This window comes from Ciconia boyciana, chromosome 9 (genome assembly GCF_034638445.1).
Source record: "Ciconia boyciana chromosome 9, ASM3463844v1, whole genome shotgun sequence".
Lineage (NCBI taxonomy): Eukaryota > Metazoa > Chordata > Aves > Ciconiiformes > Ciconiidae > Ciconia > Ciconia boyciana.
In genome coordinates, this window is record NC_132942.1 from 21,609,155 (window position 1) to 21,633,582 (window position 24,428).

The window sequence follows — 24,428 nt, forward strand, 5'->3', positions numbered from 1 at the left end:
TGGATTAATATATGAGATACACATAACAAAGAAAATGTGAAGTATGTCACAGGACCGTGGTTTGAGTCAGCTGTTTCCAGTAAACATGATGCACAGGAGATTTTGGTGGGCAGTTCCTGCAGGAGATTGGGGATTGCTGCCATGGGTGGCACTTGCTGCAAGAGGAAGGGGCTTGGGAAAGGGGGTTTGGAGCCCTGAGGCGGTGGTGCGGGGCTGGACAGCGCTGGTGCTTTAGAAGCAGTCACTTCGCAGAGGCTGCGGCAGGTCTGACTCACTTATCTGGAGGTTGAGCTCTGTTGAGCTGAGGGTCGTGGACGGGTTGTGCAGCTGGTTCCCCTCATACACGGTGTACTCCTCGTGACGCTGCTGCCGGAGGTGCCAGAGGATTTCTCTGGACAAGAAGTGGGTCTCTGCTTCGCCTGACTCTGGAACAGAAGAAAGACAAAACCCACCTTCACTGGTCTGGCCTGAGACAGGGGTCTGGGCAGGGAGTGGAGCAGAGTCTCTGGGAGATGTCCCAAAATATGCAGAATTTCCTGAGAAGTCAAAATACGGTTCTTACTTCCCCCTTTCAGCATGCCAGAAGAAAGAAAATAAAACACAAAATGCAGGAAGGATAGTAAAATACAGGCAGTATGTGCTGGTTTCCCAGCAGTGCTTGTGATGGGAACTCCTTGACAGATAGAAATGCTTCTCCCCATGAGGGATAGCGCTGAATTTCCTCTGAAAAACAATGAGATTAATTTCAGCAAGAAGCAGCAAGCTATTTTTAAGCTCTGCTGCTCTGGCAGAGGTGAGGAGAAGAGAAATTAAAAGGAAGAAGGGATAGCCTTGCTCCTTCTTGTCCCCTGTCAGGAGGAATACCACTGAGCCAGCACACACACCAACACCCGTCCCAATGCTGGGGAGGGCTTGACAGCCCCAGCCATTTCTCTCAGGAACATCAGCAGCGAAGGGAGCTGCTCCTTCCCCTGGAAGCCTGCTGTTATATTTAATCCTTGAGGGAGCGTTCTTGCTGCCCCAGCAGAAGACTGCTTGTCTCAGGTGCCCTGGGGACTTCAACAGGGACCAGCTCTACCAGCATCCTCCCCACTCCTCTGAGGCCCACAGCGAGAAGTCCTTCTGCATTGGGAAGCAGCCCCTTCCTCCCACCGCGGCAGGGACCCCTATGCCTGTATGAGTGGGATATCAGCCAAGCGCTACATGGATCCTGCCTACTTCCCCTTGTTTGCTGTGATTTGAGGTCACTCAAGGGGCTAAGGGAGCACAGCCACTGTGCTGGGCACCCCTACCCTCTTCCCCTCCTCACTCACCCTCATACACAATGAGCCGGTAGGTACCGGCGCACTCCTTGGAGCCTTTCAGGATCTCCTCCAATGTCCTGTAGAAAAGCTTGGCCTGCTCCAGGCGGTTCTCCCGGCTGAAGGCAGCACACTCATCCTGGGACATGGTGTAGAGGGACTGCAGTGGTGTGGCATATTCCACTGCGCAGTGCCAGAGCTGCAGGGATGGAAGAAAAAGACATGGGGGCAGGAGGACCAAGTGCCTGGCAAAGGGCTGGTGGGGTACCCTGGTGCTGGGCACAGCCCTCAAGACCCCTTGGCAGCTCCGTGGCCTGCCCCGCTGTGGTGCTGTGTGCTGGACCCCCAGGACAGGGACACTGGTTCTGGCCCCAGTGTCCCCCTGCCCTGTGTTGAGTGGGGAAAGACTAACTGGCCTGGCAGGGAGGCAGGTATGGCCGTACCCCATGCACCAGGTGGGCTCAGGAAGCTGCCTCCCTCCCACGGGGCCCCAGGGTGCAGCCACGGGCTTTGGTAGCACTCCCAAGCCACAGCCTGGGGAGTGATTTTCCCCATGGAGTTTGGCCCTCCATGGAGACGCCCCTTGTCCATGTCTGATCACACCTTCTTGGCTTTTCTGCTAGAGAAGGGGAAGTCTGAGCATCCTAATGGAGAGTAGAAGAACAGAGAAGAGGATAAATGCTGGCAAGGTGAATGCACAGCTAGAAAGAGGCTGATCAAACAAATGAGGAGACATTTGTTAAGGCCATAAGAATTGCAAGGAGGAGCAGGGTTACCAGTAAGTCTTATACTGGGCAAACTGGAAAGTTTAATAAAGTGTATTAGAGGGAAGAGGGACAGGATCTCTGGGTAAATGCAGAGTAGCAGGAAGAGCTACCAGCCTTGGAGGGCAGTTGCCACAGTGACCCAGAGCAGGTGTCAGGGATGGGAGCTAGCATTGCTGCCATGCATGCATTCACCAGCAACTCGTCAACAAGCTGAGGGCCAGATTTTACTGACAACACGCAGCGGGTCAGGACAGGTCCAGGCTGCAGAGCTGCTGGAGCTCACTTGGTGCCAAGTCACTCAGCAGGAGACTGGCAGATGAAACACAGCATCAGTGGGTGCCTTGTAGTAGGAAAAACCTGATGCCAACTGTACTTCCCCAGGAGCAGGGCCAAGAAAGAGGCTCTGGAGTCCCTGCAGGCAGGGCTTTAAAAGCACCAGCTCAGTGCTCAGCCACCATCAAAGGGCAAATTAGGGAGACCCAGGTGAGAAGCATCGCTCTGCTGACACCTCCATGGATGGCTGTCTCAGCAGGACCAGTGTGTTCCCTCCCCAGGGGTGCAGGGGCAGAGGCCCATCTGCCTGGAGATGTGGAAGGAGATGAATGCAATGTGAGATGGAGGGATTTAGGACTCCTAAGTCTGGAAAAGATGTGACTGGGGGAAGGGGAGAGAGTCAAATTATATAATGACTCACACAAACATTTTCAAGCATCTCTTCACAACAAAAGGAAATATTCATTTGTCCCATGGGAAGTGATGCTCTGGACCCCACATCTGCTTTTTTCTGCTCAATTTTCTGGACTTAAATCAACTCCAGGAGGGCTTAAGTGAGCCCAACATCCCTGCAAGGGCTGAGCCTGGAAGGAGGCAGCCAGGAGGAAGGGATGCAGATAACTGGCATGGACTGGACCTCTCCATCTCATGGAAGCCTGCTGAAAGCTGGGAGTATCTAGTAGAAGAGGTGACACTGTCCTGCCCTTATGGCCAATTCTGGGCCAGGATCTGAGGCCAGGAAGACCTTTGGGCTGATGCATGCTGACTGCTCTCCTGACGCTGCACTCAGGAGAGTACTGCAACAAGTATACCTTGTTGTCTTCATCCCTGATTGTGTAGAGGCTGTGTTTGTAGACCCTTTTTTTGGTGCCAGCTCGGGGCAGGGTGGTTTCAGTGAGGTCTGTCAGGTACTGAATATTGCTGTCAGCTTTCTCCAGGTCATCATAGACATCACAGCTCAGAGGGATCAAGATGTGGAGCTTCCAGGTCTCCCTGCATGCCAGCACGTTGGGGTTGGCTTTGCTGAATTCCTCCATCGACTTTTTCATCCCTGGTGGAAGAGAGCATTGGGCAGAGATGCCTGGCGTGAGTACAGCTGCTTTCTACCTTGCTCCCCAATTCCCTGCTAACACTGTAAGAGTGGGAGGATTGTTATTAGGAGCTATTTCTATCTGTAGGCATGATAATGCAGGGAAACAGCTACGTACGTGGCAGGACTATTTTTAGGTACCCAACATAATAAGACCAGGCAAGCCCATGAGCGACATTCTGCTTGGACCTCTCAGACATCTCAGACATTTCCACTGCTGAGGGCTTCTGTGGAGGGAAGGAAAGACAGACCAGCAGTGATTAAAGCAGCCACCTGGGCTCTTCTGCAACAGTCAGTTCTCTACAGGGATTGGAGAGCAGACACCCTCTCCAAAGAGATCTGGAGCAACCCTGCTGCCCCCCTTCCACCACCATGTCAGGTAGCAGGGGCAAGAGTCCTTGATGGCCCACACAGCCCCTGCAGATGAGGAAGCTGATGCTGGAGCGAGCTGGACACCTTTCTGGTTGTATGTGGCAGTATGGGGCCGAGGAGATCAGCTCTTTGGGGCTGAGCTAATGAGAGCATTTCTCCTGCTGCAGGGCTGTGTGCGGGGGGGCTGTACATGCAGTGGCCGCACAGAACTGGGCCACATGCCCCCACAACTGCTCGGGGCTGCCATGCTCCCTGGGATGCCTGGCCAGGCTAGAGGTGTTGGTGCCTTACATGGAGCCCCAGAGCGAGGATGAGGAGCTGGCATAGGCTGGCCAGGCCGAGGTGGAAGCCGAGCAGCTGCCCATCTCCATCGAGGAGAGCCACATAGGCTGAGCCACAGACGAGTAGCATGGTCCCGTGCCAGTGCAGGGGGAAGCAGGCACTCAGGGCCCTCCAGAAGCTGCTGTGGTACCTGGGTGGGAGAGTGAGACAGGAGACAGGTACGTGGCTGCCCGCCCACCATCCCCATCTGCAGCCCACGGGGCACTGGCCAGGGGATGCTCCCACCTCCTTGCCAGTGCTGCTGAACTTCTAGAGCAGTATGGAGCCAGGGAGCCCTGTGGGACCCAGCTCAGCACACCCTGGGTGCCTCCAGCCAGGAGAGGGCTTTGGTCTCTTGCAGCACCCATGGGTCTCAGAGGGGAGCAGATGCAATCTTGCCCTAGACAGCAAGGGGAGATTACCTCCAACAGCCCCATGCCCTCTGGCACTGGGTGGGGGGGGAAGGCTGGGGGCTGAGATCTGCTCCCCAGGTAAAGGGCACACTAGGGAGCTACCACAGAGAGGAGAAGGAGAGATCCATAGGCATATGAGGGAGGTGGGCAGACAGGAGAAGGGAGAGGAGGAGGAGCTGAGAAAGACACAAGGCTGATGGAGAGCAGCGTGTGCTGCTGGGGCACAGCAGAGCATTGCCCCAAAGGGCATGTGTGGGGGTAGAAACCAGGAGCAGATCCCTCCTGACACCCAGAAGCTGCTATGCCCTTGTCCCCAGGGTGGCCCCAGGAGCCCAGGAGACAGCCTCCCCCATGCTGGCTCACCTGGATTGGAGGTGGAAGATCTCCTCGGCCAGGTAGCAGGTGCCCTTGAGCAGCACCCCTATCTGCAGGGCCACAAAGTGGGAGGTGAGGCTGCGGGCGGTGGGCATGAGGGGCTCCCCAGCGAGGTACAGCGCTGCGGCGCACAGAGCCAGGAGCAAGTATGCGGCATGCTGCGCTCGCCTGCCCCGGGCCTTGGGGATGAGCAAGGTGGTGGGGTGACTCGGCCGCCACAATTCCTGAGACATCTGTGGCAGAGAGGGGGGGTCAGCAGCAACTGTTGTCCCCAGAGCCCACAGCAGTGCTGTGGGGAGTGGAGAAGGGGGACACACATGCACATCCAGCCCTCACTGAGCACCCCAAAGCACGCAATGGAGCTGTCCCTTCCTTTGCATGCTGCTGAAACGCAGCCGCTTCTGGGGAGGTTCCCTTGTGTGCTGCACAGGCCACCTCGGGGCTGCCCCCCATGCCCAAATGGGCTCAGCAAGACAGAGCCTGGCTGGCCACCCCACTCCCAAGTCAATGCCAGCCCTACACCAGCCCTCCCTGCTCCGCAACCATGGGGCCATCACTCCTCTTGCTGCACTCACCGGAGCAGTTACCAGCTGCAAGACTAGACGCTGCCTGGGTTTCCTGCACTGCGGTTAATGGGCTCTGGGCTCCAGCCTGCACAGCCACGGCTCTTTTTGGAGACTGCTACTGCAGACAGAGACCTGGAGCCCCTGCACCGTACAGGCTTCTGGTGCCACGGGTGGAGCTGCACAGTTCCCAGTACTGAGAAAAATGAAAATGAAAGGAGCTATCGTGGCTGCAGGCAGCTCACAGAAAGCACCAGAGCCCTCCCACACAGGGCACCCGTGAGGTCTCAGAGCCCGCAGGAAATCCTGGCACTGGGCAGAGCTGGATGGATGTGGCAGGTTTCGACATCAATGAGCTTACACCTCCGGAAAGCCCCAACGTATCTGTCAGGTCATAGTGGGGCTAAACTGAGCTGGAATGAGGAAGGAAACCAGAATTTACTGAGATTTAATTAAGTGCAGAGATTTCAAAGACTGAATTTATTAAGTGCAGCAGGTTTCCAGGGGCAAAACAGAAGCAAATTCCTTCTAGCAGAGAGGGTGACTCACAGCACCCTGGATCCCCTCACCTCATGCAGCTCCAGGAGATGCTGGCTCAGGAGGCAGTGCCCACAGGCACTGGCAACACAGCAGCGGCTTCCTGCAGCTGGGCTTTTGCTGGCCAGTAAGGCCCTCAAGCCTCTCAGGTCCCTGGTCCTAGCAGTGGAGTCTGCAGTGGTGAGGCATTACCCATCCTAGAGGAAGATTGACTTAGGGCACACATACACAAGCCCATAGGACCGGGTGGGATGCACTCAAGGATGCTGAAGCTGCTGGCTGATGCCATGGCAAGGCTCCTCTCTGATCTCTTTGGAAGATTGTAGCAATCGGGAGGTTCTTGATGAGTGGGAGGAGGCAAACATCACACACAACTTTGAGCAAGGTGAGAAAGAGGGCTTGGTGAACTGCAGCCTGCCCAACGTCACCTCTGTCCCTTCAGGACCTTCTGTCCCAGAAGGTGATGGAGCAAATCCTTCTGGCAATCACTGCCAAGCACCTGAAGGACAAGAAGGGAACAGCAGGGATTTACAAAGGGCACACTGTACCTGACCAACCTGAGTGCCTTATGAGATGAGATAACTGGCTGTGTGGCTGAGGGGAGAACCTTCACTTCAGCAAAGCTTTCAGCATGGTCTCCCATGGCCTTTGTGTAGCCAAACTGGGTAGATACAGGCTCGGTAAGGGGGTGACTGTGCAGAACACGCTCTGGGTCCAATTGCTTTCTGCCCAGGAATGCCTGTGGATGCAGGGATGCTGCCAAGGGACCCTCGGAGTCCCCACAGACCCACAGGCACCTTGCCGGGGGTCTCCGCAGGCTGCAGTGGGCACACAGCACAAGTATCTTGATTCAGACGTGCCCACAGGTCACATTTAATTCGAGCATTTGCAAACTCAGAGGGTGGGAGAAAGGAATAGATGCCCAGAGAGACTGGCAGTGTGCTACTTGTGCTCATCTCAAGGTTATCGGAATCTGTTTTGGTGGTACCTTAGAAACCCCAGCAAACCCACTTTACAGGGCATTTGACCCGTGTTCCTATCCTGGGGAGGGCTTGTGGATATAGCCAACATGTTTGCTTCTTCAACACAAAGGCTGGCTAAAACATCAAGTGAATCACTTCCTCCTCCTGTGCTGGGTTGTCCCTGGTAGCCGGGCTTCACTGACCAGCTCCGGCTGGCTCTTGCGGTGCAGTGGAGGAGGCTGCCCAGCTCCCCAGCCCTCTTCTCACAGGTCCCTGAGCAGCTGGGTGGCTCTCCTGCCCATGGAGCCTGGCCTCTTGCTTTCAGTTCTACCTTCAGCACACTAACACCCATGGTATTTCTGTCTCTTTCACTTCTGCTCTGAGCCAGCCTTTGCCCCACAGCCCCGGACCTGCGTCATACATAGCTGTGGCCAGGGTGCTAACTGCAATAAAAAACAGCATGGAAGAGCCATTTTGTCTGCCAGAGCCTGCAGAAGCACATGACAAGGCTGGAGGGAGGTGAGAATTGGGGCAAAGAGGAATTGCATCTGCAGCTTGCAGGCCAGCTGCACATGGGGACAAAATGAGACCTCCCATGCTCTCAACTGTGTTACATCACTTCCACACCACTTTGCTCTTGAACAATTCTCCCAGTCACTCCCCAGCCTTTCCAGGCTCCCTGCCATGCTGCGGATGGGACTGTGCTTGTGGTGCACAGCTCAGAGCAGAGCTGTGGTGCCCAGTCCAAGAGCTGAGCCTAAACTCCAGGAATGAGATTTGAATGTCTCCAGTGGAAGCTGGACATCTGTGACATCTGAGCTTGCCTGGGAATGGAGAGTCCAGTGCTGCCCAGTGCCTCTGCACAGCCAACAAGAAGCAGGAACACCAGAGCTGCCGCTTTGTCCTCCCTGGCCTTTTGTCTAGCCGACAATTTGCGTTTCCAGATTGTGCCTTGATTGAAGTTCCCTTTTTCCCCTGCTTGCTGTTATTCCTTCAAGGGGAGGGAACAAGAAGTCATGCTTGATGACAAAAGATTTTAGATGCATAAAAAAACCCGGCAAGTGACCTCCCCAGACCAGTGCCATGGCATTTCCAACCAGGCTAGTGCTGACACCTCTGAGATTTAGTTAGGCAAAGAAATCAACTCTCTGTAAAGCAATCTATAAAACACACCTACACTGCAGACCCCACTGAGATTAGTAGTTTCTCACCCTAGGGGTTTTTAAACCACTAGCGTGACAGGCATCGTAAACCCCTCATGCACCATGTGCCATGGCCTTTTACTAACCACAGAGTGGCATGCGCATCAGCTGATGCTTACTCATGAAAACTTACACATGTGGCACAGATGGGTGCACGGGGCATCCTCACCTTCCCCATTCCCCATGTCTTGGGAAGTGTTCTACCAATGCATCCATGGGATGCTCCTGATGCAGAGAAATCACAGCAAAAACACCTCATTATGTTATTGGAGATGTCCATGGTCACCTGCTGGAATAACTGACTCATCAGCACCAAACTAGTTAGCACTAACCTCCCACCCCAGCCTGGGCTTGCTGGTTTCCACACTGCTGCTGTGCTGTGGGCCAGGGACAGGGCAGCTTTGTGGCTGGGTGTTACCTGGGTGGCTGTTCTCAGCCTCTGCCACCTGCTTTGCCACCTTTCTGGGCACGTGAAGGACCCTATGACATCCCCCTGAGCAGCTGCTCTATTTGTATACACCTGGGCAGAGATGCAGGAGCTTGTGGTCCAAACTGACTGTCCAAACTGCCCATGGTTTAATCACTGTCCAAATGCAGCAAGAACTAAGCTGTCTGCTGAGCTGGCAAAGGTGCTTGCAAAGGCAGGGAATCATAGAATCATATGAATCATAGAATACCAGGTTGGAAGGGACCTCAAGGATTATCTGGTCCAACCTTTCTTGGCAAAAGCACAGTCTAGACAAGATGGTCCAACACCCTGTCCAGCTGAATCTTAAAAGTGTCCAATGTTGGGGAATCCACCACTTCCCTGGGGAGATTATTCCAATGGCTGATTGTTCTCATTGTGAAAAATTTTCCTCTTGTGTCCAAACGGAATATCCCCAGGAGTAACTTGTACCCATTACCCCTCCTCTTTCCCATGTGACTCCTTGTAAAAAGGGAGTCTCCATCTTTTTTGTAGCCACTCTTTAAATACTGGAACATGGTGATAAGGTCTCCCCTAAGCCTTCTTTTCTCAAGGCTGAACAAACCCAGTTCTCTCACCCCTTCCTCACATGGCAGGCTTCCCAGTCCTTTGATCATCTTTGTTAGCCCTTCTCTGGACCCTCTCCAGCCTGTCCACACCTTTTTTGTATAGCAGGGACCAAAACTGAACACAGTATTCCAGGTGTGGCCTGACAAGCACTGAGTAGGGTGGGATAATGACTTCTTTATCTCTGCCGGTGATGCTGTTGTTGATGCAACCCAGCATCCTGTTGGCTTTCTTTGCCACAGCAGCACACTGTTCACTCATATTGAGCTTGTTGTCCAGCAGGACCCCCAGGTCCCTTTCCACAGAGCTGCTCCCCAGCTGGGTAGATCCCAGCCTGTGCTACACTCCTGGATTATGTTTTCCCAGGTGCAAGACCTTACATTTGTCTTTGTTGAACTTCATAAGGTTCTTGTTAGCCCACTCTTCCAACATATCCAGGTCTTTCTGCAAAGTGGCTCTCCCTTCTGAAGTGTCCACTTCCCCACTCAGTTTGGTATCATCGGCAAACGTCATCAGGGTACACTTGATCCCATCATCCAGATCACTTATGAAGATATTAAACAGCATTGGGCCCAATATCAATCTCTGGGGGACCCCACTTGTGACAAGGTGCCAGTTTGAAAAGGAGCTATTTACCACCACCCCCTGGGTGTGGCCTGTCAGCCAGTTCCCCACCCACTGCACAGACCACTTGTCTAGACTGTAAGGCATCAGTTTCTCTAGGAGGAGGCTGTGGGAAACTGTATCGAAAGCCTTGGAGAAATCCAGGTAGACAATGTCCACTGCTCACCCCACATCAACCGAGCAGGTTACTTTGTTGTACAAGGTGATCAGGTTTGTCAAGCACGATTTGCCCTTGGTGAATCCATGCTGGCTTTTCCCAATCATGTGCTTCATTTGACTTGTGGTAGCCCCCAGGAGGATTTGTTCCATAACTTTCCCAGGGACTGAAGTAAGACTGATGTGCCTATAATTTCCTGGATCCTCCTATAAGCCCTTCTTGTACATGGGGGTGACATTAGCCTTCTTCCAGTCTTCTGGGACATCCCCTGATCTCCACTACTTCTCAAAGATTATGGAGCGTGGCCTTGCAATGATGTCAGTCAGCTCGCTCAACACCCTTGGGTGGATACTGTCAGGGCCCATCGATTTGTAGGGGTCAAGCTCCTGTAATAGTTCACATACTGACTCTTCCTTCACTGATGGTGGGTCTGCGTTTGCATCAACCTGGATTTTTTTTCCCAAGGCCTGGGGCCCAACAGTGCTGGTAAAGACAGAGGTGAAGAAAGTGTTGAGAACCTCTGCCTTTTCAGCGTTGTTGGTGACTAATTCACCTCTCCTGTTTAACAGTGGGCCAATATTTTCCTTCTGTTTCTGCTTGTTGTTTACGTACCTGAAGAAGCCTTTCTTGTAGTTTTTGACATCTCTGGCAAATTTCAATTCAAGCTGAGCTTTTGCTTTTCTAACTGCATCCCTGGCAATGCCCTTGTAGTTCTCAATGGGTATTCGTCCGCTTTTCCATCTCTGATCTGCTTCTCTTTTGGTTTTGAGCAGGCTCAGCAGCTTGCAGTTAAGCCAAGGGGATCTTTTGCTCTGCCTACTTCCCTTACCTTTAAAGGGGGTGAACTGTTTTTGTGCTTCCAGGAGAGCATTCTTGAAAAACTCCCAGCACTCACTAGCTCCTTATGCCTCCATGGAAGCTTCCCAAGGAATCCCTCCCAGCTGAGCTCTGAGCAAGCTGAAGTTTGCTCTTCTAAAATCTCAAACCTTTGTCTTAGTACTAACCTTCAGCATGCGCGGCAGGATCCCAAACTCCACAATATTGTGATCCCTGCAGCCAAGGCTATCACTAACTGAAATATTACAAAGCAGGTTTTCTTGGTTTGTGAGTAGCAAGTCCAGCAGTGCCTCATTCCTGGTTGGCACATCTAACATTTGTATGAGGAAGCAGTCCTCTACGCATTCCAGGAACTGTATTGTTCTTCCAACAAATGTCTGGGTAGTTGAAGTTACCCATAAGAACCAGGTTCTGTTGACCTGAGGCTTGCTTAAGTGACCCAAATATTGCTTTGTTGGCCTTATTGCCTTGGTTTGAAGGTCAGTAGCAGATGCCTACGGTAAGATCTCCCTTGGAGCCAATCCCTCTGATCTTGACCCAGAGGCATTCGATAGGGCTTCCACGATCGCCGTAGGTGACTTCTATACATTCAAGGTTCTCCTTAACATAGAGCGCGACAACTTCCACCCTTGGAAGTATCTAGAAGAGCTGAGCTGGCCCGTAACACAAATAGGCTGGTTTCTAGAAGGGCCTTCGTGTACAGGTTGGGGATGGGGAAGAGATCAGCCTCCTGACATCCCAATGGCCATGGACAGAGTGGACAGCTGTAGCCAGGGCTTGGTTTAGACAGGGAAGGGTCTCGGTGAAATGCCTGAGAATTTGTAATAACCTGGAAAAATAATATAAAAATCCTGCAGTGATAGGAGGTGAGATCCCTTGCAGGTAGCAAGATGCTGTGAATTTGCTTGAAGTCTCCCCCACCTCTGGAGACCCACTGGCTGGTCCGTATGAGGTGCCTTAGGTATAAGGTGGATTAATCCAGGAGCTGGGTCTGTGCGAGTCTGAAAGCTGTTAGGAGCAGGTGCTGGATGCATGTAGCATGTCCCCAACCAAAAGCCAGGCCAGGAACATGGTGCTTTCCCTGGTATCTCCTGGGTAAAGGACTGCTCCCAGCAAGCAGGCAGGCAGCAGGCATAACAGAGCCTGCTCCTGCTGCAATATGGGCACTGCAGCAGTGCTTGCTCCTTTTTTTTTTTGCATCATGTGCTGTTGCCCTGCAAAAGCTGGTAGAGCTGCTGGCTTCAGCTAAAAGGCAGGCTGCCCAGTGACAGTTTTACACCAGGGATGCCTGTGGGGACAGGGCTTGGATGCCAGCCTGGTGTTAAAAGTGGCTTTGGTCCCTTTGCTAAAAAGTGCTGCAGCTGGTGTTTTTAGTGCTGCAATTGCACCACCAGTGTACCTTCAGAGGTCCTGCACACTGACAGGGCTTGCTTATTGCCCACCCTAGCAAAAATAAAGTGCTCTGCAATATTCTGTGTTGCACTGAGCTGTGTGAACTGGATCACTCTCTCTGATGCAGTGAGGAGCTATCCGTGTGCTGGGTAAAATCTGTGTGCTGCTTCCTCCAGCTCCCAAGCACACGTCTGTCACTTGTTCAGCAAAGCAGTTTTGTTGCAGGACAAAAGAGGTGACAGTCAGGGGAGTCATGGAGGTGTCCTGGCCAAAGGATTTGGTAATTGCCCCTTCTGTCTCCAGATTATGCAGGGTCCTGATCTTCACTCACAAAGTCCACATGAAGACGGGACACCTTTCCAGGGATGTGCCCAGCCTGGGAGAGCCTTTGCCTTGCCATGACCCCAGGCTGTGACCCCTCAACAATGATGAGTTTTAAATCCTGACGGCAGCATGGACCTACCCCTCCATCCCCAGATCGTGGGGCTGCTCTGAGTGCTGCATGCCCCTTTTCCATTAAGGTTCTTCCTTCCTTTGTGGCACCAGAACTTCCTGCCTAAGAGAGAGTTTTATCCATTTAATAAATGTTAGTGGATCAATCTGTGATTTATGCAGTCTTCTTTTGATCCCCTGTAAACTGTCAGCACCTGCAGTATCCTGTGGCAGTGAGGCCCCAATTACATGTTGGGTGGAGAATTCATGTTTGCTTGTTTTGAAGCTGTCACAGGCTAGTGCTGTTTGGGTTGCCACTGTTCTTGTGCTGGGAGAGACATGAGCAACCAGCCCTTTCCTCCTCCCCAGATTACTGATGGCTTCAGACCTCAGCCATCTCTTTCCCAGGCTGGAGCATCTCAGATACTCAGTTGTTCTTCAAAAAGAAGCTGTTTTCTACTTGATCGTGCTGGTCAAAATGCTTTGAATAGCTCCTCCAGGTCCCTTCCAGGTCTGACTCTTCCAGGTCACGTGTTAAGCTGCCCAGGTCTCAGCACAGATGCCTGGGGAGCTCCTGCTGGGACCCCTCTACTCGCATACACCTGTACTCTTGCTCTCTGTCCTCCAACAGTCACGTACTTTCCTTCCTTTTGTCACCAGTCACCCTGGCACTGAGACTGGAAAGGGAAGTGGCTGTCTGTGTGTTCTCTGGCCTCCCACCACGTGTCCCCTGGGGACCCGACTGGGCTGAGGTGAGGACAAGTGAAACTACAACAGAATAAATGGCTGTGTACAGGCATGCCTTTTGGTCGCTTTGGGGTTTTTTTACAGGTATCTTCCAGCCTGCAGAACAGGCAAAGCTGGCTTTGGGGATGGAGCCATCAAAAGCTTGCAGACAGTGAGTGGCTGGTCAGTGCTGCAGTCCCAAGGACCCCTGGAAAGCTGCTCTTGCCCTAACACATCCTGACTCCCACCTCTGCAGCAAGGGAGGGGACAGTCTTTGCAGACAGGATCCCATGACTGGGGATCCACAGGAGCCAACAGAGCATCTTCTGAACTGTGTGTGAGACCTCAAGCAAAACAATAGTCCTCGCCTGAACACGCTTTTCAGTGACGGTGTTCCCCCTTCTTCTGCAGCAGAAGGCTTGCAGCTTTGCTGGTATTGTCCTGTGCAACAGGGCAGCACAGAAACCCCAAGTGAGGCCAGATCCCCCTGGGGCAGTGCTATAAAGGCACAGAAGAAGACCTGGCAGCTGTCCCTAGAAGACTGCCATTCATACAACCAAGGAGGATGAAAGGGGGATAAAACAACTTGGGGATGAAGAGAGGAGAAGGTGAGCCTGTGGTATGGAGAGAGATTGTCTCTCTGAAAAAAGTACTTTGGGGAACTGAAAGTGGCAGGGAGCAGCATGGGATCTGTGCTTGCAGCTCCTGGTGATCTCCTCTGTGAGCTCCCAAGTGGAAGGGGGCAGCCACAGTGGGGAGATGAGGAGGTGAGGAGGTGGGGATCTCCAGCACAGCAGTGCCTGGGCAGCACTGGGAGGGCAGTGGGCATGTAGCGGGGCTCAGAAGGGCAGCCCGTAGGGTCGGAGCAAGGGGCAATGGCTGGGTAGGAAATGGAGCCAGAACCTGACTGCCAGAGGGGTGTGCCAGGCTTTCTTTTTCCATGCAAGCAGGTGTAATGACATGTTTGAATATTCTATTTCTTTCCTTGTTCCTCCTCTCTCAACCACTTACAGGAAATTTATTGTTGCCTTCTTGGTCAGGATGTGCATCCAAGGGAGATTTACTGGCGCTCTCATGGCCAGAGAGGAGAGATTTATAGGAGCCCGTCCTTGCAGAACAGGCAGGTAGACCTAGGGCATAACATGGAAGTCTCTGATTTACTATAGCAAATGATGGAGATACAAGCAGGCTAACTAGCATGGCTGGAATGCTCATTCAAATACCCATGGAAGCCCAAACTGCTCAGGAGGTTTTTAGCAAGCTGGGAACATGGGAGTGAACAATTCAGGGCCTGCCTATAGCTGTCAGCACTGCCTGGATTTCTGCCCAAAACCCTCCTGTTGTTTCTCTTTGACTGTTTAACCATTCCACAACATTGTCCTCAATATCCCATGGACAGCTCTGCAATGCTGACTGAGCTCAGCAGCTTCCCAGCTTGGGACTGAGCTAGAAGATCTGGGTCTACCCCTCTTCTTTTATTTTCTGCCTCTGATGTCAATCCCCCAGACTCCTGCCAAGATTGGCATGGCCACGACCTTGAAGCGGGCAAGACACTGCGATTGTTTGCTCCACGAACATGCGCCTTGAGGAGGGGAGTTGGAGAGGATGAGTCTGATCTCGAGTGATGGGGAAGCTTTTGACCATCTCGGTCAAGCAAAGTCTTGGTATTCAAGTTTGTCTCCTGCATCCCACATGGTGACAGTGGCAGGCTGAGGTCCCCACTGTGCCCCCCATGCTCATAGCTGTTTGTGGGGCTGTGCTGTGACCTACATCCATGTTTGCACCAAAACCAGCAATAGCCTACAAAAGAAAAATTGGAGTTTGAGAGAAGACAGAGTGGTAAATATCAAAAAAGAAAACCACATCAGCAAACCAGCAAGATAAGCTTTTTGAATGTGTAAAACCTGGCAATACTTTTCTCAGGTTTGGATCTTTTTACACTGAAATTTCCATTAATACATTTTTTTCTTGTAGAAAAATCCATTACGTTTAAAATAAAAAAAACGAAAACATCCAGCCCCTGCTTTATTTAAAGAATAAAAGTTTTCAAAGTTTCTCAGAATAACTTAAGTTTTAAACACATTTAACTGAGAACAAGAGCAAGTCACTTTAAAAGTTACTTCTGTTAGGTTTTAAAATTGTGACAATCCTGGATTTGATTCATTCAGCACATGGCAAAGGACTCTAGAAATGGAAATGGAAATAGAAAAATCACTTTGGAGCAGGGGCATGTGACACCATGGGGTTTGTTAAAGACCCTCCAACTTGTTTGGCCACTGCTGGACTTCTGCTGCCAGGGTCCCTCTGCAAATCCAGCCCCTCTACACACCTCTGCAGCAGAGAAAAATGCTGGATCTGTGTGATGACCTCTAGCAGCTACTTTGGTCATCTGTTACCCAGACAAAGAGGGGCAAGAAGGTGGACAGGAGATGCTCTGCAAGCCCCAGCAGAGCCTGCTGCTGCTGGGTAGCTTCAGCAGGGCAGATGAGCTTCAGGAGGGCAGAGCCTGCTGCTGCTGGGCAGCTTCAGGAGGCCTAAACAGAGACTGAGAGTATGGAAAAAGGCACAATAAAAGCTAACAGGGCAATGAGAGAGGAAGGAAGGAAGTGTACCTCAAGGAGAAGACGTCAGACCTGGCAGAGCGGGTGAGGAGGAACAAGGCTCAGCTCTGGGAACAGTCCCAGGTACATGTGTGTGTGCTGCAGGCAGATGAGGTGGGCATAGCACCAGGGGACTCTGGGGCTCAGCTGCTGGCTTTGCTTTAACAAACCAGACTTCGCTGGTGAATGGAAGGTTTAGTGACCGCTGATGGGAACCTTCTCTGGGACACCTCCAAGCAGCCTAAATGTAGCTGAGGAAGTTCTCCTTTTTGCATTGCATGAATTTTCAGGCAATGCTGCCAGTGAGAGATAGTTTTGTCCTCTTTGGGTGGCTTCTTCCAGCCCATTTCCTTGTTTTGGCATCAGTGATTTCAAAAAGAACCAGATCAGCTCAGAGTGCTAGATGCCAAGTGGGGAGGGGGGCAGGACTGCTTCTTACAGCAACAATTTGTAGTTAGATGATTTAAAACCACTTGTGAATTTGTATCTTCTGCCTCCAATGCCAGAGATTACGATGCATAATAATACACAAGGAGAAGGGTTCTGTCCTGCTAGGAAAAGCTTGTTACAACAGGTCCAGGATATCAAGAGTCCTGAGAGAGCTAGAGATGTGACATCAAAATAGTGCCGCTGAGACTGACAGTTACGATACCTGCAGCCCACAGCAATGCATTGCCTGCCGGAAATTTTCTTGTGGACAAGGTGGTGGTGGTAGTTTGTGGATTTTGCTTTGCAGTTGTTTCAGTTTGTTCTTTGCTTTTCTCTGAAGTTTAAGATCCCAGGTTGTTCTGCAGCAGGATACTAGACTGGAAGAGTTTATAATGATGTGTTATGAGAAATCCTATCTTCTATGTTCCTACACGCAGCAATCTTTTGGTCATGGTTTGAGGGTTGAACTGACTCCTGTGTTCAAGCCTGGGACAGCTGGTGCCATAGGACAGATTAGCAGAGACCTTGCTGCTCTGTTGCCTTCATGGGTGGTGGAGGGCACCTTTGTTGGGCTCAAGTGGCCAGTTTCACCTTCCTGCCATATACGATCATAAACTCAGGGCTCCTTGACTGTGCCCAAGTTTCTAGGTCCAGTTTTGAAAGGAGTCCAATCATTTTATAGTAAGACTCATCTTCAGATTTCAAAACTTGTGGCTGGGAATAATTCCACATATTTTCTTCCTGGTTGTGATCTCTCATGTTCCACTGACACACAGTCTTGGACATATACTCCACAGCATTCGGCCAAGACTAAAAAGAGCATTTCTAGAGCTCTTCACCTGGGCTGAAAACCCACAGAATTAGCTCCTTGATAACTGTTGCTGTGGATACTGATCGGTCTGGTCTCTTGATGGAGACAACAATGGAGAAACAATGCTATAGCTGACTTACAGGTTGCCCTGGCATCTGAGTATAGCCAAGCCTAGGATTTGCAGCAGGAGAGGGAAAAAGTGTGTTTTATGTGGTGGGAGTCTCCATGTGACATACATGACAACTTATGTATATAAGTTCAGTCCAGAAGTTTTTGTTAGAAATGCTTTGAACCAAGGTGCCGAAGAATCCCCTCTGAGACTAAAAGGCTTTTAGCTGCTAGCCTGGCCAACTCACCCCAGGATCTGCAAGCTTCAGCACTGGAATTGCCATGGTTCCTTCTTCTGTGGATAACTATGAACCAGTTTAGACCTCTGCTCACTCTCCCATTGGTAAATGACTCTGCAGGGTGTAATAGAGGGAAGAATTTGTGTGAAATTGTACATTCAGGTGGTACTGCTGGGCAGAGTACCTTTGGGACAGGAGCTGTGCTGCCTGTAGCTGAGAATAGCCTTCACTACACCAGCTCTTCTGCCCACAGGCCAGCAGACAGGGCTTCAGCTGCTCCTGGAGGAAACACTGACCAGCAAGGGGAAAAAGTGGCCTCTGCATCTGTTTTTTAAAGACACAAGGGTTTCAGCAGCTATGGAGACAAGCAATTCTCCTCAGTTCATGGCTGCAGAAAGGGATGCAGGTCCTTTGCTGTGTGCCAAGGGGCAGAGGCAGAGCTGCCTTCTCTCCACCCCTTCACTCCACTTTCTCCACTCCTTCAGGTCCATTTTTCTGGGAGTTTTTTCTTTGGAGCTTGCCCCCTAGCATCTGCCCACCATTGGTAAAGTGTGGGTTTTCTCATTTTCCAGTTGTGTCTTATCTTCTTTAGAGTTACCTTTTTTCACCTTCTAACAAAGGCCTCACTGGTTACCAAAGCCTAGAAAAATCTGATTTAGCCAGCTAGGCTGGGAAGTTTGTACTCCTTTAAAATTTTGTGCCTTTGCCTAAGCATGTCTAGTTTTTTTTCCCTAATACAGCACTGCAGCCTGACCCTGTTGAGCAAAGCTGATTAGAGGAAGATGGTGAAGGAAAGGCACGTGGAGGCAGGAGTCATCTAATGATATGGCAGGGCTCAGCTAACTCCTCCAGTGATGCTCTGCTGTTTTGCACGGGATGACGTTGGCAGGCACAGACAGCAGATCACTCAGTGCCTCTCTTTGGAACAGAATCTAAGAGCACAGTAGTGCCCCCAGGACAAGAGACTATAGTACCCCACAGTGCCTCGGGTCTGCAGGACCAGCTCTCTCCCTGGGAAAGAGAAGGCAGAAAGCTGCAGGTGGGACATCTCTCAAAATGCTGTGGCGGGGTGCTACGCGAGGGGCCAGCAGCAATAGGCATGGGGAGACAGCATCTGCCTAACAAGGAATGCTTTCTCTGCAGCAGGGGCTGCTATAGATGGGGACCAGCCGTGAATTTTCACAGCAGATGCAGCCCAAAGCATCTTCTCTAGTGCTGGTGAGCAGAACTCATCCTTCTGAAGAAGAGGACCAGGATATGATCTCATGTGGGATATAGAAAAGTGCATGTGGGTCAATCCCACTGTCTTCATGTTCGGGCAGGAGTGGGAAGAGACTGAAACCTGCAGGACACCTGCAAAAGTCGCAGATGAGGTGGAAGAGAAGTAAGGGAGAAAGGCAGCAGGTGCGATAAGGAAGTCCTAACAAGAGAAAGTAGAAATCAAGAGACAGCAGGGAGACGGGCAGTGAGAAAGTGCTGCAGACAGGACCATGAAAGGGAAATCTAAACAACAAACCTCAGCCTTCCACCAGGAGCGGAAATCCTGACCTCGAACTCAACAGGGCCAGGTATTCCCTGGCTCTGCTGCCTGTGATCTTAGGTTAATGTTTATTTGTGCCTGATCTTTCTTGCATCTCATGGCATTTTTAGACATGTTCGAGCTGCAGTGGAAAGCATTTAATCTATTGCCACATCAGACAAAGATCTAACTGTGAATGCTGAGGAAAATACCTTCTGGATAAGACACGGTCCAGTCTTCAATTCCCTGCAGCCTACAGCAAGTTAACATCTATCCGTTTACAGCTACAGGCCAAATCTCAGAAGCTGCAACTGAGATTTGCCTTTCAGCAAATCTAAGGGGACTGACCTTGTGAACAACAATGATGAAAACGACTTTTCTACTTCCATTTCTTATCTCTCAGAGAAGATCATGTCCGTCTGGTAAGAAGCAGCAAATCATAGTCATATAACGTAGTAATACTATAGTTTAGTACCATAGTTATCAAGGTACTAAAACCACAACAAAACTATTTTACTATGTATTTTTATTTAAAAAATTGTCGATACTCTGGATTGTGTTTTACAATGCTTTACTACTCAGAGAGGACTTTTCAAAGCTCAACAAGGAAAAAGTAGCAATCCAGACTGTTTCTGTTGCTACTGTGAGCCAAAAATTTTCCAATCTGGGGACAAAAGCCAACACTTCTTTTCTGAGAATACTGGAAAAAGATTACTTTAATCTTGGCTGATGTGCAGACCTCTGAGAACTGAAGTCCTTAGAGGCTGTGACTTGAAGGTACATTGAAAACTGACCGAAAAAAGTGAGAAGGATGCTTCCGGAGAGACGTCCGAGGAGAGGGAGCCTTTTGTGCCCCCAGCAGTCACCGGCAGGACTGCAATTCATGACATGATGTTTGCCCTGTCAAGAGATGAGCCAGGTTTGAGCAAGGGGCAAAGCTATTGTGGCTGTACAACTCTCAGGGACCAAAAGAGCATCTCCTAGTAAAGAGAAATTTGCGATGTCACTTCTAATGAGCGGGATCAGATTGCCTGACCAGGATCAGTCGTTGGCTGGGCAATAAAAGAGGAAAGCAGAAAACATTGGAAGAAAAGCAGTTTTGCCTCTGACCCAGGACTGGGGGGACTTTATGGCCAGGACTACTTGGGATTAATATTTAAGCATTTCCAGCTCCCTTGTGCTGGGGGTGACAGAGCAATGAGCTGGGGCAGGGTTGTTGTCTGCCCTTCTGCAATCAAGGGGTGTCCGGCAACCCAAAAGGCAACAGAAAAGAGGGAAAAGAGCAACAAGCCACAAAATGAACCAAAGTAGTTGAAAAAAAAACAAAACAGAAAACCATTTTTATGAATCTGTGATTTATTTTCTCCACACCAAATGTGGAGGAGGAAAGAGAAATTAATTCAAAACACACCCTATGCTAAAGCCACCACAAAAGAAATCTTGAATTGTTGCAGAAAGGCTGGCAGCAAAGTCAGCAAGAGAAGAGACCACAACTATTGCTGAGAGGCAGCAGTTGCCAGGCTCCTGAGAGGCCAGGGTGAGCACTGCTGGAGATCCTCACCTCCACCTTGACCACAGCGAGCAGCAGCTATGCAGGCAGGAGGAAGGAGCAGGCAGGCATGAGTTTGTCATCGCCAGCATGATATCAGAGGTAGCGTGGGGTTTCCAAACCTTGCCCGTTCAAAAGCACCGAGTAAATTAATCCTGCAGGTAGCTCTGCTGGCTACAGGGACTGGCTGACAGAAGGGTGCTTTAGCAAAGGGACAGCCTGACCCCAGGGGAAGTTTTGGAGCTGAGCTCCAAGCCCAGACCTGCTTCTTGCTGCTTGGAATTGAGTATTTTACTTACGTCTAAAGTCTGCTGTTTAAGCCTTTCATCCCTCTCTGCCAAGAGAGGCACAGGAGGTATGGGATTGACAAGAACAGTGGAAAACAACCCTGCTGCAGTACTAGGTGAGGAGAAGACAGGCAATAACAGAAAATCGTAGTATAATTCACTAAAAATGTTAGTTACACGAGAGAGAAATCCATAGGAAACGAGGCTTTCCTATGAGTGCCTGTAAAGGAACAAAACCTGATGCCTTCTTGGAAAGTCTTATGACTTCCAACCTTGATTAAAAATGCTCTTGGCATTTTTCTTACCTGACTCGGTAGCAGGGCTGCCAACTTGGAACGGTGCACAGGGCACCGGCCAACACAAGCTTAAGATGGGGGGAGCAAGTGTCCAGTCCCAATTCATGATCCAAAGCCAGCAATGGGAAGAGAAGCAGGACCAATAGAAAAGACTCCAATTTGATGTAGATTTTAAAATGTCTTACAAGATGTCCCACGGGTTTGTGTACGTGCGGGCAGTTTGGTTGTTAGGCTGAACTCCCCTGCAGAGGTACCTTGTTTGAACGTGTGCATGAAGTCCTTGTCCCAAGCAGTGTCCTGTTCCCAAACTCATTCACTCAGTTTCTGATGATTCAGACCTGAAGGGAAGTTGCCCTTTTGTTTCTGAGCTGGCTGTTTACAGCAATTGCCCATTCATGCTTTGATCGTGCAGCTATGTAAACAGGGCGTGGTTACAGGGCTTGCAGCTATGTAAACAGGGCGTGGTTACAAGGCTCGGAGGTTTGCTGAAGCTGCGCAAAACCCTTCAGCCGATTGGTAGCCATCAGAAAGATTATTTTATGACCTTTTTTCTGACACAAACTGCTCTGTCATCTGAGAACAATTGTTATTTTTGTCCATATCGGTGTGGATATTCCATGCTGGATGGAAATTAATTTTTCTTCCACATGTGGCACCGGGGCTATGGATGCTGTCGCTGCTGGAGAACCTTCGCCTCCCTCCGTGATGTTGCTGGCCTGATGGGCACAGGGAGGGTCTCGAGTCCTGCGCTTGGTTGCTCACTTTGTGTTCTCCACTTAACACTGTGGTTTTGGTATGCTTGGTAAGCCTGGTATTTGAGATACTTTGCTATATAAAGAAAAGTCTGTTCAATGGTTCAAACCTTTATTATGCAGCCACACTGTGATCTACTTGGTGTACTCTGTCCCTGCGCCCTCCCAGGCCTAAAAATGAATTACTGTGCACCAGCCCTGTGCCACTACCCATGGGGAAAGGATGCCGAGCCATACGCCACCCCCGCCAGGTACAAGGTGTCACCAGCATCGCTCTTAGTACCACTTAACGTGTTCCCAGAGAGCCTTTGCCTGTCGCGGATGCCCTCCCAGCCTCCCCAGGGAGGGTACACCACCGACCCACAGCCCACAGGCGCCGGCCCTTCTCCGGGAAGGTGCCTCGGGCCCTCTAGCAGCCTCAGCCCAAGCACCTGGGGCCGGGAGCGCCGCAGGGGGGGCGGCAGCTCCCCACGAGGCTGCCGGAGCGCGGGGTCCGGCCCAGGCCCCGCGTGCTGCTGCCGCTACCTCAGAGCCTCCCCGGCCTCAGTGCCTCAGGCCCTGACTGGCCCCACGGCGGCGGCGCGGCCGGGACTTGTTCCCGTCCCGACTTCTCGCGAGAAGCCATCGTCACGCGACCATCCGATCAACTCGCTCTTCACGCGTCCGCCGCCGCCGTATCCTTCCGCACTCTCCCCCTCCCCCTTCTGGAGAGTTCTGCACGGCGCTCGGAGGACAAATAGTGCCCGCCGTCCCTCGCTCCTCCTCTCTCTCGCCCGGCCCTCCTCCTTCGCTCCCAGCCTGGCCTCGGTCCCCGTCGCGGCGGCCGCCTCCGCGCCGCCAACTGCGCGCCATCCGGCGGCAGCGGCGGAGCGCGGCGGGACTAGGGACGCCACGGCGGAGTGATACGCGGAAGGGCGGCGAGGAGGTGGCAGCGCATAAAGAAGCGGCGGAGGGATGCGGTAGGAGCTGCGGAGCGAGCTGTAGTGCAGCGGCGCCGTCAGGGGAGCAGCGTGCCAGGCCGGCCCGCCCGCAGGCCCCCCCCCCCCGCCCCCCCCTCCCTCCGCCACTGCCTTCTGGGGGCCCCTCCTTCCCTCCCCCTTCTCTGTCTCCTTCCCTCCCCTTCCCATCCCCCCTCCGCTCCGCCGCCACCTCCGCGCTCCTCCTCCCCCTCCCCTTCGGAAAATAGTCCCCGCGGGCTGCCCCCTCCCCGCCCGCCCCTCCTCGCCGCTTCGCGCACACAATGGCGCTGAAGAGAATCCACAAGGTAAGGGCCAGGGCCTAGCCGCACCGCGCCTGGTCCCGCGCCCCTCCGCCCCAGCCTAGGGCTCGCCTTACATAAGCCGGGTAGGCCGCCGCTGCCTCGGGCCTGGCGGGGAGGGAGGGAAGGGCTGGGCCCTGCCCTGCCCCGGCGGCGCGGGGTCCCTCCGGCGCCCGCCTCGGATGGGGGGGGGTTACAGGCGCCTTTCCCCGCCTGCGTTGAGGGGACGGGCGGCCCCGCCGTCAGGAGAGGCGGCAGCCGGGCCTGGGAAGATGGGAGCGGAGGGAGAAGTTCGCCTGCTCCCCTCGGCGGTGCGGACCGGGCCGCGGCAGCTGGAATGGGCTCCGAGGCTCTGGCCCAGTCTGCTGGGGCGCTTTGTTTGTTCCCTCGGGAAAGTCCCTCCTTACCGGGCACCTCCCCAGGGCTGGGGGGGCCGTGTCCTGTCCCCGGGGGCTATTACCCCCAGGGGGGAGGCCGAGGCCTGCGGTGGTCTCGGTGGCTGGGTCCCTTCGAAGCAACGTGGCCCCTCGAGCCCGGGCCCTGGGGCCGCGAGGGGGCGCCGGCGCCGGGATAGGGCTGCGGGCCCGGGGGTGGGCAGCGGCCGCCGCCGGCTGCTGCAGCTTAAGGGGGTGCTCCTCGCCCTCTGGAGTCGCTCAGGGCGTGGAACTGGACACGTGTGGGGGCAGTGAGGAGCTCCGCGCTGGAGCGGCAGCTGCTGCTCTTGGGAGAAGGTGCTCAGAGGAGTGAATAGTTGTCCACGCTGGAAGCTTTGGCGTAGCTGGTTTGGGAGCTTCGTGGTGAAAGGGTCTTCTTCCTCAAGGAGCAATGATCTTGCATACTGAAGCGCTAAGCGTAGTAAACTTGTCACGTTCAACTAGTCAAAATAGTGTGATTTATTGTTTTAATGGAGCCAGTGCTGTTCTACAACCTGAGTCATCTAGTAGGCTTGTAGGGAAAGGCACGCGAGGTGCCTTCTCCTCCTGGAGCAGGAGGTGCACTGCGCTTCATGACTGAGCCTTTTAGAAAGACGCTGCTGCTGAATTTCCTGTAGTCTTAAAAGCATACTTTGCTTGATCATCGTGGTGTCTTTTACCAGGAAACCCCCCGTCTATTTAAGAGAGGAATGTCCAAGTACATTTTTATTATCTTGGTCAGTCAGGCAGGGAGTTTATATCCTTTTCCCTGCAAAAGGTAGCTGTCAGT

The 24,428-nt window shown here is 52.3% G+C and overlaps 2 protein-coding genes across 13 annotated transcripts in view; one reads left to right on the plus strand and one right to left on the minus strand.

Annotated features, from left to right (window-relative positions):
* Positions 1-24,107, minus strand: STING1 (stimulator of interferon response cGAMP interactor 1). Of its 7 annotated transcripts, none has more exons than XM_072873218.1 (10): positions 23,633-24,107; positions 21,225-22,023; positions 6,045-6,511; positions 5,488-5,671; positions 4,901-5,145; positions 4,095-4,275; positions 3,550-3,658; positions 3,154-3,392; positions 1,314-1,500; positions 1-425 (listed from the first exon to the last, which is right to left on the minus strand). In XM_072873218.1, the coding sequence occupies exons 5-10, from the start codon at positions 5,143-5,145 to the stop codon at positions 232-234; spliced, it is 1,155 nt and encodes a 384-aa protein (XP_072729319.1). In that variant the 5' UTR covers positions 5,488-5,671; positions 6,045-6,511; positions 21,225-22,023; positions 23,633-24,107; the 3' UTR covers positions 1-231. The 7 variants fall into 7 exon arrangements, with proteins under 7 accessions (XP_072729319.1, XP_072729315.1, XP_072729314.1 ...); XM_072873214.1 differs by lacking the exon at positions 23,633-24,107 and adding an exon at positions 23,303-23,427; XM_072873213.1 differs by lacking the exon at positions 23,633-24,107 and adding an exon at positions 23,303-23,397 and having other exon boundaries at positions 21,225-22,043.
* The window catches only part of UBE2D2 (ubiquitin conjugating enzyme E2 D2), a 53,375-nt gene continuing 51,722 nt past the window's right edge, over positions 22,776-24,428 (plus strand). The window contains exon 1 of one of the 6 annotated variants that reach the window (XM_072873227.1): positions 22,776-22,926. Coding sequence is in view for 2 of the 6 variants with exons in the window: in XM_072873220.1 (XP_072729321.1) it covers positions 23,498-23,536 (39 nt within the window). In the remaining 4 variants the exon portion in view is untranslated. Of the gene's footprint in view, positions 22,927-23,085; positions 23,312-23,405; positions 23,537-24,428 lie in introns of those variants that run through there. The other 5 variants (XM_072873221.1, XM_072873226.1, XR_012044172.1 and 2 more) reach the window with 5 other exon arrangements.

What these genes read in the sequence shown, in the direction of transcription:
- STING1 (XM_072873219.1), bottom strand. Translation starts at nt 5,145, where the DNA reads ATGTCTCAGGAATTGTGGCGGCCGAGTCACCCCACCACCTTGCTCATC. An exon ending in ATCTTCCACCTCCAATCCAG is followed by an intron (nt 4,276 to 4,900) that starts GTGAGCCAGCAT and finishes TCTCCCACCCAG; the next exon opens with GTACCACAGCAGCTTCTGGA. An exon ending in TCCTCGCTCTGGGGCTCCAT is followed by an intron (nt 3,659 to 4,094) that starts GTAAGGCACCAA and finishes TTCCCTCCACAG; the next exon opens with AAGCCCTCAGCAGTGGAAAT.